Raw genomic sequence first — 16,535 nt, forward strand, 5'->3', positions numbered from 1 at the left:
ACTGGAACCACTTGTAAAAAAATAAAAGTCCTTCAAAAAAAATGTTCTTGCCCTCTCCAGTCTTCCACCTCTCAAAAGGTCATAAAGTGCTAGCAGTCAGACCTCACCTATCAACAGGGTAAAGAAGGGGTCCATTCCAGCAAAACCTTTTAGACTGTACATAGAGGTGATAATAGTTTGGGACTTAGGGTCCCTCCTTTATACTACACTTTTAACCAAAGTTTTCAACCACATGGTTGACTCCAAAAATGATCTGTGCCCACATTCAAAATAGATAACACATGATAAGTAACCTTTGTGGCTAACAGTGGCCTGCCCTTGGAAGCAGCCAAATGGTTGCCACCCTCCTTAAGGCTTCATAACACTTATTTTGGTGTATACAAAAAAACTTCCCCAACTATGCCTGTGCAACTGTTGGCCAACATTTCTTTTCCCTGAGCACTTCAGTAATGTATTCCAGAGTGCATTATCCTACATGTGCTTGGGCATTCTGTGGCAATTTTTACCTCTACATAACCAATCATAAAAGGCTATCCTGCCTACATAACCAAGAAATGGCAAGCAACTGTAAAGTAGTCAGCACTCTCAATCACAGGCCTTAGTGAACACTGCAGTGTCTACTACAGGCAGATTGGTCCCCAATGCGGTGCTCGCGGGTGCCCTGGAGCCCGCTGGGGCATCCATGTGCACCTGCCTACTGGCCGCTGGATTTTCGGCAGCATTTCGGTGCCGATGCCTCTTGACGTTGCCGCTTCATGGTGGCATTTCGGCGGCAGCTTGTCCGGCGGCCATGGTCCTCGGCAGCTCGTCGTCCGGTGCCTGCCACACCGAAAAGGCTGGGGACCACTAGACTAGACTGAATTCTTAGGATAAGGCAGGCCATCACACAGTGGAACAAAAATGGAAATCTATACACGCTCACCCTAGCATGAGACCAGAGATGACAAAGAGTTGGTATGGCAGCACACGTACACTGTTGGTGTTTAAGGCTATGTCATCACCATAGAGTTAACTTTGATTATCTACACTTGAGCTAGGTTAACTAGAGAAGAATTAACTCAAGTGAATGGCCACACTGCAAAACACTTGATCTGCACACAATGATTGTATGAGCAGCTGGTGAGCTGTGCTAACTCTAAATTAGTCCATACCCCTGGATAGGTTAGGCAACTCTCGTTAATAAGCACCACACTCAATTGAAGGATTTGTGTATATAGAGATGGGACTCCTGGTGGGGTTGCACTAGAGTTATATCTCAAGTTAACTCTCCAGTGAAGACAAACCCTAACAAATAAATTAAACAATAATGAATAATAAGCACGTGGACCCTGAGCTAACTGCTTTTTAAATAAACAGTTTGTGGAGGATTGACAAGATAAAAGTCAAAGTAAAATTAGACTGATTCAGTTGCAATTTCAGCAGGATATGAAGTCAGTGTGATGTTTAATTTGTAAATCAACTTTGAAACTACAATGCATAGAAGCCAAATGATATGGTTACAATATTCCAACAATCAAATAGAGTAAATCCCTAGCCTACAAAATTGTTTGACATTTAGAAGCTAATCAAAGTTTTAAAAAACATTTCTTCTAACTTAATAAAGGTAACTTCCTTTTCCTCTCCAAAACCCATCCCATGCATTATCTCAGTTCTATTAAGCATGTAACAAACTGGAAAAAAAAAAAAAAAAATCAACATGGCATCTGGAGAAGTACTTTTTGAACATTAATAGCATAGCAATTTTTATTAATAGGTTACAATCGAGCCAAAAATAAAAAACAAAGTTCATGCTCTTACACCTTTACGTTCTGCAGGGTTTTTTTCTTATTCTAAAGAAATATATTAAAAAGTTAAATGCCTGAACATGTTTCAGTTTTTCTTGTTAAATGGATTACATGCAATTCGGAGTGAAAAAATCATTCCTTCAGGCTATAAACTCAATTTGTAAGGGTTAGCATAAAGTTGTGAACATTTAATGCTCTGAAAACTATAAGACTTCTCTATAGAATTGCTGAAAATATCCCTGATTATGTTGCTGTTTTTCATACTTTGAAGTTACGTTCTGCTAAATTATATTTGAACCTGATTTACTTTAATCTTCTTTATACAGGTCATTACATACTAAGAACTTTTCATAAAACAAATCATCATATCTGAATTTTGCTTTTAGAAAAGCAAAGATAGGCCTACAAATTTGTGAAAACAGTTCTCTAATTATACAGCTGAATAAAAGTAAACAGACGGAGGAGCACTGTGCTATAATTCAACTCTTATCTCCATGCCATCCCATTTAGAGGAACCAGGCTTGCATTCTTTTTCACCCCAAAGTCCCACTGGAATCAACTGGAAGTTTGGAGTCCAGAATGCAAGAGTAAGCTGCCTCTGCCTGTCCCTCCCCTCTTATTTTTAAAGGTAGAAAGAAAAGTTGAAAGGTACAGTATAATCAATTTTAAATTTACTTTTTGTTTGTTTAAAGAAAGTATTAGCCACTGAAAGATAGCCTGGACTATCTGTGGAAGGAAACACCTGCCAGTCTAATCAAAGAAGAATATAGAATAAGGCAGGTCTATAAAAAAGATAAAGTAAGATGTGGAAGTAAGTTAACGTAGAAACATTTACAATTTTAAAAATAAGCCTTTGCCAACGTAAAGCTACTTGAATTCCATTCTGAATGTAATTGTATAAACTTTAAACAAACTCACTGTGAAAGAGAAAATGGCACACTTCCAATGTTTTTTGCCTCTGTGCAGTGTCCTATATGTGACCTTATCTAATGATTTTTTTCCATCAGTCATAAAATGTGTTCACACTTTGCAAACCATTAGTAAATGTATTCCCTCCAAGTCTATGTTAATTCTGCAAGTGTAAACAACATGCACAACAGGCAGTCCTGGCCTACCATCCACTTTTGGATACGTCCCCATTTTCTATCATATGAGCGATGAGAAAGCTACAAAATGTTTTAAAAAAATTAATACAGAACAGGCATCATAGAGATTACATCATCTTGTACAATTTACAATTCACAATCACATGTAATTGTCCACAGAATATATGAGATCTGTAAATTTATTTTAGGTAATTTAGAATAATTAAAGTGAAATACAAAATAAGTTCCTCAAGAAGTTCTGCCTTGATTTTACTCCAAACCATCATACCAAATTGTCAAATTCTCAGAACTCTATAGAAGAATTTGAGAGAGACTGCCATTTTTTAATTCACTCATTTCAAGTGAATGTCATTTTTATTATTATAAATGCAAGAATATCAGAATAGTCTTCAGAACTAACTAGTGTGTTTATTGTTTAACGGACAGACAGGGAGGAATGAAATCCTGGTTCTGTTGCAGTCAAAGGGAAAACTCCAATTCACTTCATTGGGGCCAAGAGGCATACAATCCCACAAGAACGCTAAGTGAAAAGGCAGCTTTCTGTATACATTTCACCACAGTCTATGTATCAGTTTTAACTAGTGCTCCCATGATATCCATTAGTGTTTTTCATTTTTTCATCCTAAACATGGAGTCTTGTTAAAAAAAACTTTTCAATGCACTGTTTTATCTTATGTCCAAACCCTCTTGTACAGATTACTCAGCCAGGTACCATGGTTGTAGATTTGTTCTTTTCATGTTTAAACAGAATACCGTCAACTTGGGAAAAAATTCAGAGAGAACTGCAAATTATTTTTACAAGTAACAACCAGGAATATTATAAATAAGATTAGAGAAAAAATATTTTCTCTATTTCAGTTTACTTTGAACAATTGACAGCATTTTGGGTGCAATCACTCAGATACCCCTGCTTACGGCATAGGTTTTCCACAGCAACAGTAGAGAAAAAAAAAACATCTAAAAAACCAAGAAAATGTCTTTGTAAAACAATATGAAGTATCAGCTGACACAGGGGTAGGTTTAGTATTTTAATTTTTTTTTAAATTCGTTTTATAAAATTGTCTGGATTTCAAATTAAAGATGTTTCTTTAATGAAAGCATTAAAATAGTCTTCTTGTATATTCAGAGTTAGTTATATGGGCACTGGCTTTTGCATGTTGCTGTTGTGCTATGTGCTGTTTACTGAAAATAAATTACCAAGTTAAAAGGACAACAGTCCATTTTCAAAGGAAAACATTTAAGTCAGTTTATGTCTTTGAGCAGTTTTGTTTTTAAGCAATTAATTTATTGCATTTGTTCAAATTATATTATACAAAACTGTTTATTACAAAAACATTCCAACAACTGGAGTTCCATGCCAAATTAGAAAAGACATAAGTTTCAAAAGGTATTTTTGTAGTTGTATCGTAAACAAAAGCGTTACAGTCATATTTAAATAGCTGATCCCCTTTTTCCTTTAGTATTCTTTGCTATTAATGAAGTTTAAAATTAACATTTTAATATGACTACATACATGCAGTGCTATCCACGCATGTGCAGAGACAGGAATGGAGCAAGTTAGTCATTTGACTTCCAATAATACAGTGGAAAAAGCTATAGCAATGGCTACCCTATTCAGGAAATGCTGACATATGGCTATACTATACTGAAAAATATAAATAAAGTAGGGTTACCATACGTCCTCTTTTTCCCGGATACGTCCGGCTTTTCGGCACTCTAACCCCCGTCCGGGAGGAATTGCCAAAAAGCCGAACATGTCCAGGAAAATGCCGGCCAGGCACTTCCCCTCCCGCGGCGGCTCTGCTCCTCCCGACTCTTCGGCTCTGTTTAAGAGCCGAGCTGCCCAAGCGCTATGAGCTTCAGGCAGCCCCCTTGCCTCCGGACCCCAGCCGCCGGACGGGCACTTCCCCTCCCAGGCTCTGGCGGCACAGGGTCCGGAGGCATGGGGGCTGCCCGAAGCCAGTAGCGCTGGGGCAGCTCGGCTCTTAAACAGAGCTGAAGAGTCAGGGGAGGAGCAGAGACTCCGGCCGCAGCGGCTCTGCTCCTCCCCGACTCTTCGGCTCTGTTTAAGAGCCGAATGCTACGGGCTTCGGGCAGCCCCAATGCCTACGGACCCTGCGCCGCTGGAGCCCGGGAGGGGAAGTGCCCGGCTGGGGGCGCAGGGTCCAGAGGCAAGGGGGCTGCCCGAAGCCCAAGCGCTCTACCCGAAGCCCAAGCGCTACTGGCTTCACGGTTTGCCGGGCAGCCTCCAGACCCTGCGCCCCCGGCTGGGCGCTTCCCCTCCCGGGCTCCAGCTGCGCTGGGGAAGCGCCAGCCGGGGGCGCAGGGTCTGGGGGCTGCCCGGCAAACCGTGAAGCTGGTAGCACTCGGGCAGCCCTTTCCGCGTGGATGGGAGTGGGAGGGGGCGGAGTTGGGCGGGGCTGGGAAGGGGCGGAGTTGGGCAGGGCTGGGAAATGGGCGTGGCCAGAGCCCGTGGAGGGTCCTCTTTTTTTATTTGTTAGATATGGTAACCCTAAATAAAGCTTTTCTTAAGAAACATAATACAAGGCAATTCATTAAGAAGTTTAGTACAAAATAATAAAGCATAGCAAAATTGACATTACCTCTTTCTGTTGTCGCTCCAGTTCTCTCATACGTATGTCTCTTGCTTCTGCTCGAGCAGCCCGTTTGGCTGCAAGCCTTGCTTCTGCCTATAAGTTAATTGAAAATAATAAAAGTTAGGCAGTTTTTTAATCACTTAGCTTTGTAAAATATGTTTGAATACCTGATTCAATAGTTTCCCCACAAAAACAGATCCTGATTCTAATGAACAGCTTGTACATATTAAAAAAAAAATTATTTGACAGCAAGCAGCAGTTGTAAGGGCAAGAACAAAACCACAAAAGGGAGTACATATCAGAATTTTTAAAGATACCACAAAACAGTTACAACTGAAAGCAAGTGTTGATAAAGGCCTAAGCCTACAAACACTAACAGATTTTAATTTTATACACATGAATAGTTCTATTGCCCTCAATTAAGACTGTTCACATGCATTGTGTTAAGCACAAATGTGTTTGCAGAACCAGAGACCCAAGTTAGCAATGTTTTGAGTTAAAACATAAGCAGTAACAAACACAATCCAAAGACCTTACAACAGATGCATACCATAGGCCAAAGCCCAAATCTCATTTGCAAGGATTTATGAAAAAAAAAGCAAAGCTTAACATTTAGGGGGGAACTGCCAAAGTCAACTATTACTGAAAAATCCAAAATTCTTGGAGGAAAAGGCACAAGATGAGTGTCCCTGCTGGAGCCCTAAATTAAATCCCCATTTCCCCCCATTTTATTCCTTACCCTTATGGACAATACACTGTAGCATGATTCTACATGAGTAATGGGATCTTTTTCAGACACTTAATGCCACTTCTGATTTAATCAGAAGGGTCAATGAATGATGTATTGATCTTCAGGAAGCTAGAGGCTTAGGAGTAGAAATCAAGTTCAAATTTCTTACATTGTTGGATAGTAACATGAAAAAAATTATTCTTACTGTATGCCAGGTTTATCATCACTAGAAATCCCAGACATATCATTAATTGTTTAATGTACAGTTAATTGCTTATTAGGAACTAAAAATAGGTAATTAATTGTACCAGACAACAAATAATATGGTTACGATTTCTAGTAATAAAAATTAAGTTTCTTCATATATCAAAATGTAGCATTTAACAACAAAACTAACAATTTAAAAAATAAAAGCTATCATTCATTCCATGAAGGGAATTAGGTAAATATGAAATGTCTCAAATTAAATTAATCTGTGGTTAACATTTTATTCCCACTCTAATTTTCCCCACCTCTCCCACAGCACTTAACATTAACTCCAAAGTTTCCAAGAGATTTTATAGTATAACAGTTAGCTCTTTCCCCTGCAAATGGCATAAAAATACCAGTAGTTACCATGCGGTAGTCACTATTTTGCTGATAAGACACCCTATTTGTAACATTAATCAGATGTGGGACAATCTCATTTTACACTAATTTGTGTGGTTTTAACATTAATATAAATTAATATGAGTTTTGTGTTCATTAAACATTTTCTCTCAAATATCAAACCTTCAACTTCTTCTAAATGTAGGCAAGTCTAAAAACAAGATGTAAATTGTTATTGGATAAACTTTTACAGAGTCACAGCAAGCTTGATAATTATATATACTTTTAAATAAGGAGGTGATGTATACATGTTTTAATAAAAATTAAATGTGTAATTGACAATGTATCCAAGTTAAGGGCTCAAACGTAACTTTTCAGAATGCTGAAGTGAGAAAAAATGGTGCACCTCTCTTTATGGGAGGGTTATAAACACCAGAAAAGTGATTTATAAAGGAAACACCAAGAATGTTGCTGAGTGCAGCTATATGATCTGAACAGGACAGGGTTATTTTTGGGAAATGGCGTTTAGGTGACCTTTGTACATCTGAACCCACATGGAGTAAAGTTTTTTGTTCGCAGTGGTATACATGAAAGTATTCATCAACTTTCCCCTCGCCCTCAACTCCAAGCTTCCTTCTACATCTGAAGCTGACATCTGCCAGAAATCAAGCGACAGTACTACCACCCAACACATCTCAAATCTTATGGACTATTATTGAATCAACTAGTCTAAAAGTTGTAGACACCAGATAATCTATGTTCATACAACTTATTCTCAGAGCCTCTTAATGCTGTAAATCCAGCATTGGCAAATTCAGAAGATGGATTCTGCAAGATACAGATCTCTCTGGGTGAAGTCAGTAAGTGTGGTTCTTCAAGATGACTGCCTCTATGGAAACCCATTTTTAGAAGACACAGTTCCCTAGAGCACTAATTTATAAATTTTAGCTGATGAAATCACATGCGCAAACACCCTGATGCGACCTGCCAAAATCTGAAGATTGAAAAGGGGGCAAGGCCAAACACGCCACTCAGTTCCTTCCACTAATTCAAGAATCAATATCAAGATTCTGAAGAAATGGAGAAGGTGGGTGAGGAGTATGAATTATAATCTGAAGAATTACAAATTACCTGAAGAATTATAGTTACAAGGGGAATAACCGTTCTTTCTTCTTCAAGAAGTGCTAAGTGCTAATATGATTCCCCACTGCTGTGAGAACAAGCAGGTGGGTACCTGAAGAATATTAACTAAATAGAGATTGCAGGACTGTTCTCCAGAATTGGGCATTGAACCTAGAAGCAAAGTCAAGGGAGTAACAGACTACAAAATGACAGTGATGGAAACACTACTAAGGCACGCAATCAATCAACATTACTAAGGCATGCAATCGAGGCACCTCTGGACTTGGTGGCATGTGTTCTGATATTTTCAGATGCTTGAACTCCTATCAAGGCATAACAAATTAGTATGATTACTTAAATCCATTCAGACAAACTTCTGAAGAGACAGACTAACCCCTGGACCCACATGCCAGAAATTCTTAAGGAGACTTACAAATTGTCAATATTTAAATAATTAAAGGGCCTTCTCTTCAATTCTAGAGTGTGTCGCCTTATATCTTCAGGATGTGAATGAGGTTTAGAGAAAAATACAAAAAAATTATAGCCTGAGATGGAAGTTAGATCACTTTAATAAGGAGTTTAGGATGGGGACGTAGGACCACTTTATCCTTATGAAACTGCGAAAGGGAACACTGTGGTGAGAGTAAGGGTCGCCATCAAGGCTTGGATCTCACTAACCATCCATGCAGATGTTACAGTTGGGAAGAACACCATTTTCACAGAGTGACAGTTCAAAGAAAAGTCAGACAGGAGGTCAAATGAAGGCTCTGCAAGTATCATTAGTGCAAGGTCAAATCCCATGACAGAATTGGATGTGGCTCATATGTCAGAGGAACTATATGGACAATGCCTTTCAGAAACCTGGTGACTGTAGGATGAACAAAGATAAGTCCTATACTGGAGAAAGAAATACCAAGATGGCGGCCAGATGGAATGAGACAGCTCAATGAAAGTTCAGACTGTTTAAGGGACAGCAAAGAGACCAAAACTGAACAGATAGAAGACTTCTCCTGGTTCCTTTTCAGGAAGGTCAAATAGAGAATCTCTTCCATTTCATCATGCAGATTTTCCTGGTGATATTTCCTGCATCTAAGAGGCTTTTTAGACATAAATGCTCCATTTGTTTAACATTCACGGCCACTTTTATTGAGTGGATAAGAGTTAAAGAGCTTGTTAGTATTAAACCCTCAAACCAGTATTAGTGAAATGGGTCTTCAGAACCAACTCTATCATAAAGAGTTTAAAGCAGACCTCCCAATCCTTTCAGGTTTTTGCAGTGAAGGGAAAATGAATAAACATTTGTCAGAATTATGATTTTAATTCAATCACTGAATATTGTCAGTGACCAACATGGTGATATTGCAAGGAAATCAAGTTTAAAAGCCTATACTCTTGAAGGTCTTTGTCATGTCACCACTAGAATCCACAAACTCAAAAGCCATTGTGAAAAAGAAAGCATGGAACAGCCTAATGGGGCTGACAGCAAGTGAAGGGATAAACACAACAGAGCTATGTTCACAATGGTTCAGGCAATGAAAAAGCAAAGATATTTTGTTTTGTAAACTATTTATTACAAAATGACTAAACACACAAGCTGAGTGTATGCTCAATGAGCTTTTACTTTTGTCTATTGGCTGCACCTTCTGATCCAAAAATCTTAGGACTTATCTACATGAACATTTAGTTTATGGCAAGCCAGGATGTGAAACTACACTGCACTAGCCTGCTGCAGACTAACTGTCCCTATAGACCCTGCTGATGTGCATTAACAAACTGTTAATGCACACCAGCAGGGTTCACACAGTCAGTCCACAGCAGGCTAGATTCACACCTCAGCTTACCGCAAACTCAAGATTTCATGTAGACATGGCATAAGCTTTTATATAAAAAAAAGTCTCTAGCCATTATGGTTATAAAATTGAAGTCTGCCTTGGTCTGCTGGCAGCCTCAAAACAACAGCTCTAACTTAAGTATGAACTACTCATATGCTAAGAGTGACCGTTCTGAAGCCAAATTTTAATGCCAGCATTGTTATTGCTGATAAAAACCTGCAAGGAAGGACTGGAGAAATCCTATTATTAAGATCAGACTAATCTAATGTCTCATCTTATTTTGTCATAATGAAAAACACAGTTTGAAAGAATACCATCAATCTCATCACTGTTTGTAGATGACTTTTAGCAGGTGGTAAATAAACTGAGATTAAAAACAACAAAGACACAGTGGAGTCTTGTTCCAGTATAATATACACACACACACACACACACACACACACACACACACACAAAAGCCAAAATGTTATGCAACTCAGAAACAGAGAGTCTACTGTGTAGAATGGTTTCCCAAATAAAACCAATGAAAGATTACTCTAGGGCAACTTCTTTTCAATGTCTAATTTCTCTGCACCAATTTTCTAAAAGTTGAAAATAACATGTTTACTTTTGGTATACCAGTCAGGCTATCTGCAGCCACTTCAACAATTTTCTGAACATAAGGATTATTTTGTTCTGCATTTTTATTATTTGTCCTTTTAACTCATCAGTAAGGTAAAGATTTTGTCACCCTTATTTTTAGTAAAAGAAATGGACAGGTTGCGGGCAACAAACAAAAATTCATGGATGCCCATTACCTGGGTTTTTACTAAAAATAAGGGGTGGGGGCTGACACCCAGGGGAGAAAGTAAACAGCTTCAGGGTCCCTGACAGCTTCAGCCTTGCCGCCCCAAGGCTGAAGCAGAAAATGTTACGAAGGGTCTCTGAAAGTTACAGAATCTGATCTCCGTGACAAAATCTTATCCTTACTTATCAGCATCAGGAAACCATTGAGGAAACTGGATGAATCACAAATCATCCAAATAATTAGATTAACTAATTCTTATTCTTGCTTTAAAATGTGATCCACAAACACGCTTTAATACCCTATAACCACATAGACTCAAACAAGTTTATGGTGATCCAGAAACATTATTAAGACAGACAGTTAAAGGATTAATGTTCTAACAAAGTGAGTCTGTGGTGCAGAACGGTAAGCAAATGTGCAAGGCTTGCTTTTTAACATCCGAAAGCAAATATAAGATATCATCTGCGAAGGAAAATGGGTATATGTCCTTTTTAAAGAAGTATTTTTCATATCTTGTATTTAGCTATGTGACTGATGTTATTTCTAAGAATACACATTCATCTGCATGGATCTAAGCAGAAAGAATTGGAATATCACATGAACTGGAAATGCTCTGATTTTTCTAGTGGAATTGGAAATCAAAAAAGGGACATTGCCTACTGTAAATCACATCATCTTAAAAAAGTGTTTAGAGTAGTTCCAGGTATTTCACTTGCCTTTGAATCTCTGCCAATTTTGTGTTTTTACACACAACAATTTCCTGTCTTTCTTTTTTAAACGCTCCTATTACTGTGTGGAAAAAATACACGGTGTGCTGTCAAATACATAAAGTGAACAATGTAGAAAAATAGGGAATAAAATTTTCTCTACTCAATTACAAAAAAAAGTCACTGTTACAGGTATCAGTAAACAAAAAAAATTAGGTTGAAGCCTGATTTTTAAATTGACCTTTAAATGTCCCTTTTAAAGTACAGGTAACCCTTTGGTCCTTTGCATTTTTGCACATTTTAATGGCCCACAAGAGTTAATACCTAATCTGAGTTTTGTTCAAATAAATTTTGTAGTTAAATTTTAGAACAAGTTTTGGAATTAATGAGTCTCTGTTTGAATTTTTTAGTACACACTGTGCTCTGGAAGAGGGTTATCAATAATAGAACATAAGAGAAGCTGCAGCTATGCCAGGCAGCTGCTGGTGACAAACTCCCAGCTGGGTGTAGTGAAGAGAATCCCTCCCCAGCCCCGCTCCTTCAGAAGCTTCAAGTATCCAGCAAAGAGATGGAGAGAAGGGTGGAGGCAGAGTCCCAGCAGCTAAAGAGACCATCATAACTAGTCCCAGGAATGGACAGGAAACAAACAGCAGCAGATTCCAACAAGCTGCTAGCTCCTATGATGGAAGTTTGACAGAGTAAAGAAAAACTCTCTAATCTATTCCAATAAACAAGATGGCTGATACTAAACTGGATCTCATCCAGACTGAGTAAACCATGCCAGCGACCCTTCAATCTACCAAAAGCACAGCTCTTTTGCACCTGCTGAGCCAAAAGTTGAATCTTTCTTTGGTAATGTCAAGGTGGCCCAATGTATGGTTTCATGAGCCGGGGAGCAAGGAGTAGGCTGGTTCCCCAGAGCTACTATTGGCATTTCCAACATTGCAAAAGGTAATGCACCAGTTGGGGAAGACTATTCCTGCATGCAGCTCTTTGAAAAGCTGTGTGTTCTTAAAAAATGCAAGCATCACATCCCTTCCCTAACTAGCATTAGTATCAGTGAAGCATCCTTGGTGAACTACTATTGCTGGCATAACTATGAAAAAAATATCCCTTTGTTGTACTGAATAGCTAGGTGGGCTGATGCCAGAATAGGGATATGTGCGCCATCTATTGCTCCATCATGGTTTTGGAACCCCAATGCTGCAAATCTATCCACTATTCTCTGTACGTTACCAAGAATCATAGCCCTGTGTAGCAGGAGGCACTTAATGGCCCTACATGCTTGGATGACACAGGCCCCCACTGTGGATTTACCAACTCCACACTGATTTTCCCACTGACCGATAGCAATCTGGTATTACAAACTTCCAGGGCGTGATTGCCACTCATTTCTCCAATATCAATGCAGCTCATTTTGGTGTGCCTGAACTGAAGGTCTGAGATAAGTTTGGTGCACAGATCCAGAAAGTGGGCTTTTGCGTCTGAAAATTTTGCTACTGCTGGTCTTCTCAAATATGCATTATGATGCAATCCCACCAATCAGTGCTCATTTCTCAGGAAATCCACCAACTGGAGCTGCTCCATGAATGCCCGAAGGAACCTCGCTCTGCATCTTCCTCATCACACTCCCTGTTGTAGTAGTACTCCTTCAAGTTCTTCAAACATACAAGAAGCGTACGTCCTGTATTAGCAATGCTCATGATAATTGCACTGAGCTCTACTGGGCCCATGTTTCTGCCAAATAGACCAAGACAGAAAAAAGGTGCATGGGACTGTGGGAGTTTAAAAAAATAAATGGGGAAAGCATTATATTAAGGGACAGAGAAAGTGGCATCGTGGGAACTTGATCCCTAGCTCCCAGAAATCCCTGGACAAATAGCTAGAACCCTGCAAATCCATGGATATCGGCTTTACATCCACGGATACAGTTGTATTGGTCAGCATGTTTACAGATCGTGGATTGGATGAGAATATAATGAAATTCCTGCGTGTACTTCCAAGAGACACAAAGTCCTCCTCCCCCAAAAAGAGAGAAATGTGATATAGACCAACACACACAGCAAAGTCTGCCTCCCCATAGAGACTAAATATTCACTCCGCTCCCACTCCGCCATATCCATAGAAAAGGGAGGTGATAAATGAATACAGGCTGCAAAAATCCCCATGCTCCTATCACCACAATTAAGCAGCCAAGCAATTTAGGAAACTTCACCCAACTTCAATATTGCTGTATCAGGTCAGTTGGAAAGGGAGGCAGATGCTTCTGCAAAGTAAGTCGGTATAGCTTTCTCATTCAGCACACATTATAATACCATACTTGAGCACATTACCAAACCGGGAAACCAGAAAGAGGAAGCAGTAAACCAACCGATACACACAAGCCAAAACCTCATTACTTACTTCAGGAGATCTGGACTTCAAAGCAGACTACAAAAGTCTCTGAAAGGAGATGTAGAGACATGATGGAACAGCAAGCTACTCAAACTTAAGACAATCGAGGAGCAGTGGGACAGAATATAAGACGTTTTTACAGAAAAGGGGGATACTCAGCTCATTGATAGCATTGACCACAAGTCCTTGAACATCTTAATCTAGTTCCTGCAACTCTTCAAAGAAGCGTCAGATGTGCTAGAGCAGTCATCACAGCCCACTCTCCACTTGGTGCCCATTTGGTACGAAAGGTTGAAAAAGTATCTCCATCGTCTACCACTGATGTAGACAGTCTAAATCTACACAAATCCCAAACCTTGCCATGTCTCACTGAAAAGTTTGAAATCAAGCCTATGAAGAGACCAGCGGTTTTCCTGCACCAACAAATGAAGGGGATGAAAGTTTTCACTGAAGAGGAGAGAAGTCTTTATCACTTGGGGTGGCAAAAACCCTTGAGCCAATCCTGAGTGGTTCTCAACCTTTCCAAACTACTGTACCCCTTTCAGGAGTTCGATTTGTCTTGCGTACCCCCAGGTTTCACCTCACTTAAAAACTACTTGCTTACAAAATCAGACATAAAAATACAAAGTATCACAGCACACTATTACTGAAAAATTGCTTACGTTCTCATTTTTACCATCTAATTAGAAAATAAATCAACTGGAATATAAATATTGTGCTTACAGTTCAGTGTATAGTATATAGAGCAGTATAAACAAGTCATTGTCTGTATGAAATTTTAGTTAGTAATGACTTCACTAGTGCTTTTTATGTAGCCTATTGTAAATCTAGGCTAATACCTAGATGAGTTGATGTACCCCTGGAAGACCTATGTGCGTCCCCAGGGGTACACGTCCCCTCGTTGAGAATCACTATTTAGAGTAGGATCAGCTTCAGTGAGCTCTTTATCAGCATCTCACACTGGATGATGTATATAATTCCCTAGTCTAGGAGACTCTGATCAATTAAAAAACCCCAAGCAGCTCACTACAGGAACTAGTACTCATGGCATTTTTTTCCTCAACATCACTGGTAACATATTGCACCACATGCAGCAAACAGCCTTATTGATTGAGACCTAAGTGAGGCATTAAATCAATGGAATATTGCAGACCACAGCAAAAAGTGTTGAGCAGGAAGCTCGGGAGGGGGGAGCGGCAATACTTTGAAGGATAGAGCTAAAATTCAGAGGGATCCTCATAAATCCGAAAACTGGGCTATAGATAACAAAATGAAAATTCAACAAAGGCAAATGTAAGGTTCTATACTTAGGGAAGAAAAACCAAACACACAAACAAAGAATGGGGAAAAACTGGCATGGCAGCATAACTGCTGAGAAGGATCTTGGAGCTGTGGTGGATCACAACCTCAACATGAGTCAGCAATGCAACACTGCTGCAAAGACAGCAAATGTAATTTTAGGTTGCATTAACAGAGGCATAGCATGCAAGTCACAAGAGGTGATAGTACTGCTCTATTTGGCGCTGTTTAGGCCTCAGCTGGAGTACTGTTGTCCAATTTTGGTCACCAATGCATAGAAAGGATGTAGAGAAACTGCAAAGGATCCAGAGACGAGTGACAAAGATGATCAAAGGGATGGAATGCAAACCAACAAGCTCCAGTGGCCGCAGTTCGCTGTTCTCGGCCAATGGGAGCTGCGGGAAGTGGCGGGGGGCTGTGTCTGTGGACAGTGAACCTCAGCAAAATGTCTCATGGCCCGCAATCATGGGCAGCATGTAGCCAACAAACGGCAGGTTGCCCACCACTGGTTTAGACACAACAAATCCTGCATCTTGGCAGGGGGTTAAACTACATGCAGTACGTTCTAACCCTATCGTTCTATGAGATTAGCTAAAGTGAATGTTAAATTTGCAGTAAATTTTCACCATATATAAAAAGGTTGTGTGTCCCGTTATTTCACATATGGCCATGGCAATCTGTTTTTATCAATCATATTTATTAGGTTGTCCATAAATATTGCTTATCCACCTTTATTTTTGCATTTTCCTATTGTTTTCTTATAAAAAAAATCCAAGAGATGTAGCACAGGTTGTGGAGCACTGATGTGGTACATTTAGCTAAGGAGACAGACAGCTGTGTTGTGCATTAGTTGCAGCTTCTTTAAGTTTCTTATCTAGACCAAAGTAGAAAAAGTTGCCATAGTCCAGCCAACAGGGAATGAATTCTAACCACTGTGACTGTTTTTATTGTGTCTTCCAGGCATGTACTGAGCCTTCTTGTTTGCTGGAAGTAAAGAGAGGCCCCTCCAGTGACTGCTGCTTTCTCTATAGTCCTTAACAAGTCCAGCAGAACTCCCAAAAGATATTTGCTCTTGACTGAGGAGAGTTGTAGCATTTTCCATCTCACTGAGGACTTGCCTCCTCTTACCTCACTTAGGCCTTTCTAGGTTTCATTTTAAACCAGCTGCTCTTTATTCAGGCTCCAATCGGTGTGTCTTCAATGTATTATTGATAGTGCAGCCCATACCATCATATTATTCCCTTAAGGGTTGTACATAAATGTTAAAGGATTGAACCCTGGCTGAAAGGATGTTAAATTTATTCAGTGTTCTCAAGTAGGATGAAAATTCCTCACAACAGGAAGTCACAGGGTTAGAGGTTGAAAGGAGATAAGCCGAGTCCAAAAATGGAGTACTTGGTCTACTAGTTAAAGTTGGAAGAATTTCTTTTCAAAATTTGGTGAGTGCTATAGTTGTGAAGGAATATCTACTGGCTTTGGTCATGACAAGACCCTCATTTTATAAAAATTCCTTATGCTGTAATCTGTGAGATTTACATGACAACTGCAGATGAGTTACTATTTCCAGATTAGTTTATCAAAATCAAAGA

The 16,535-nt window shown here is 39.4% G+C and overlaps 1 protein-coding gene across 26 annotated transcripts in view; it reads right to left on the reverse strand.

The window, feature by feature from the left end:
• LRRFIP2 (LRR binding FLII interacting protein 2) overlaps window positions 1–16,535 on the reverse strand; it is a 126,556-nt gene that overhangs the window by 93,285 nt on the left and 16,736 nt on the right. For 22 of the 26 annotated variants that reach the window (XM_034761112.1, XM_034761104.1, XM_034761106.1 and 19 more), the window contains exons 3-4: window positions 5,494–5,580; window positions 2,900–2,950 (exon numbers count right to left, since the gene is read on the reverse strand). In XM_034761112.1, the coding sequence (XP_034617003.1) occupies window positions 2,900–2,950; window positions 5,494–5,580 (138 nt within the window). The remainder of the gene's footprint in view (window positions 1–2,899; window positions 2,951–5,493; window positions 5,581–16,535) is intronic. The other 4 variants (XM_034761122.1, XM_034761120.1, XM_034761119.1 and 1 more) reach the window with 1 other exon arrangement.

The sequence above is a fragment of the Trachemys scripta genome, chromosome 2 (genome assembly GCF_013100865.1).
Source record: "Trachemys scripta elegans isolate TJP31775 chromosome 2, CAS_Tse_1.0, whole genome shotgun sequence".
Classification (NCBI taxonomy): Eukaryota; Metazoa; Chordata; order Testudines; family Emydidae; genus Trachemys; species Trachemys scripta.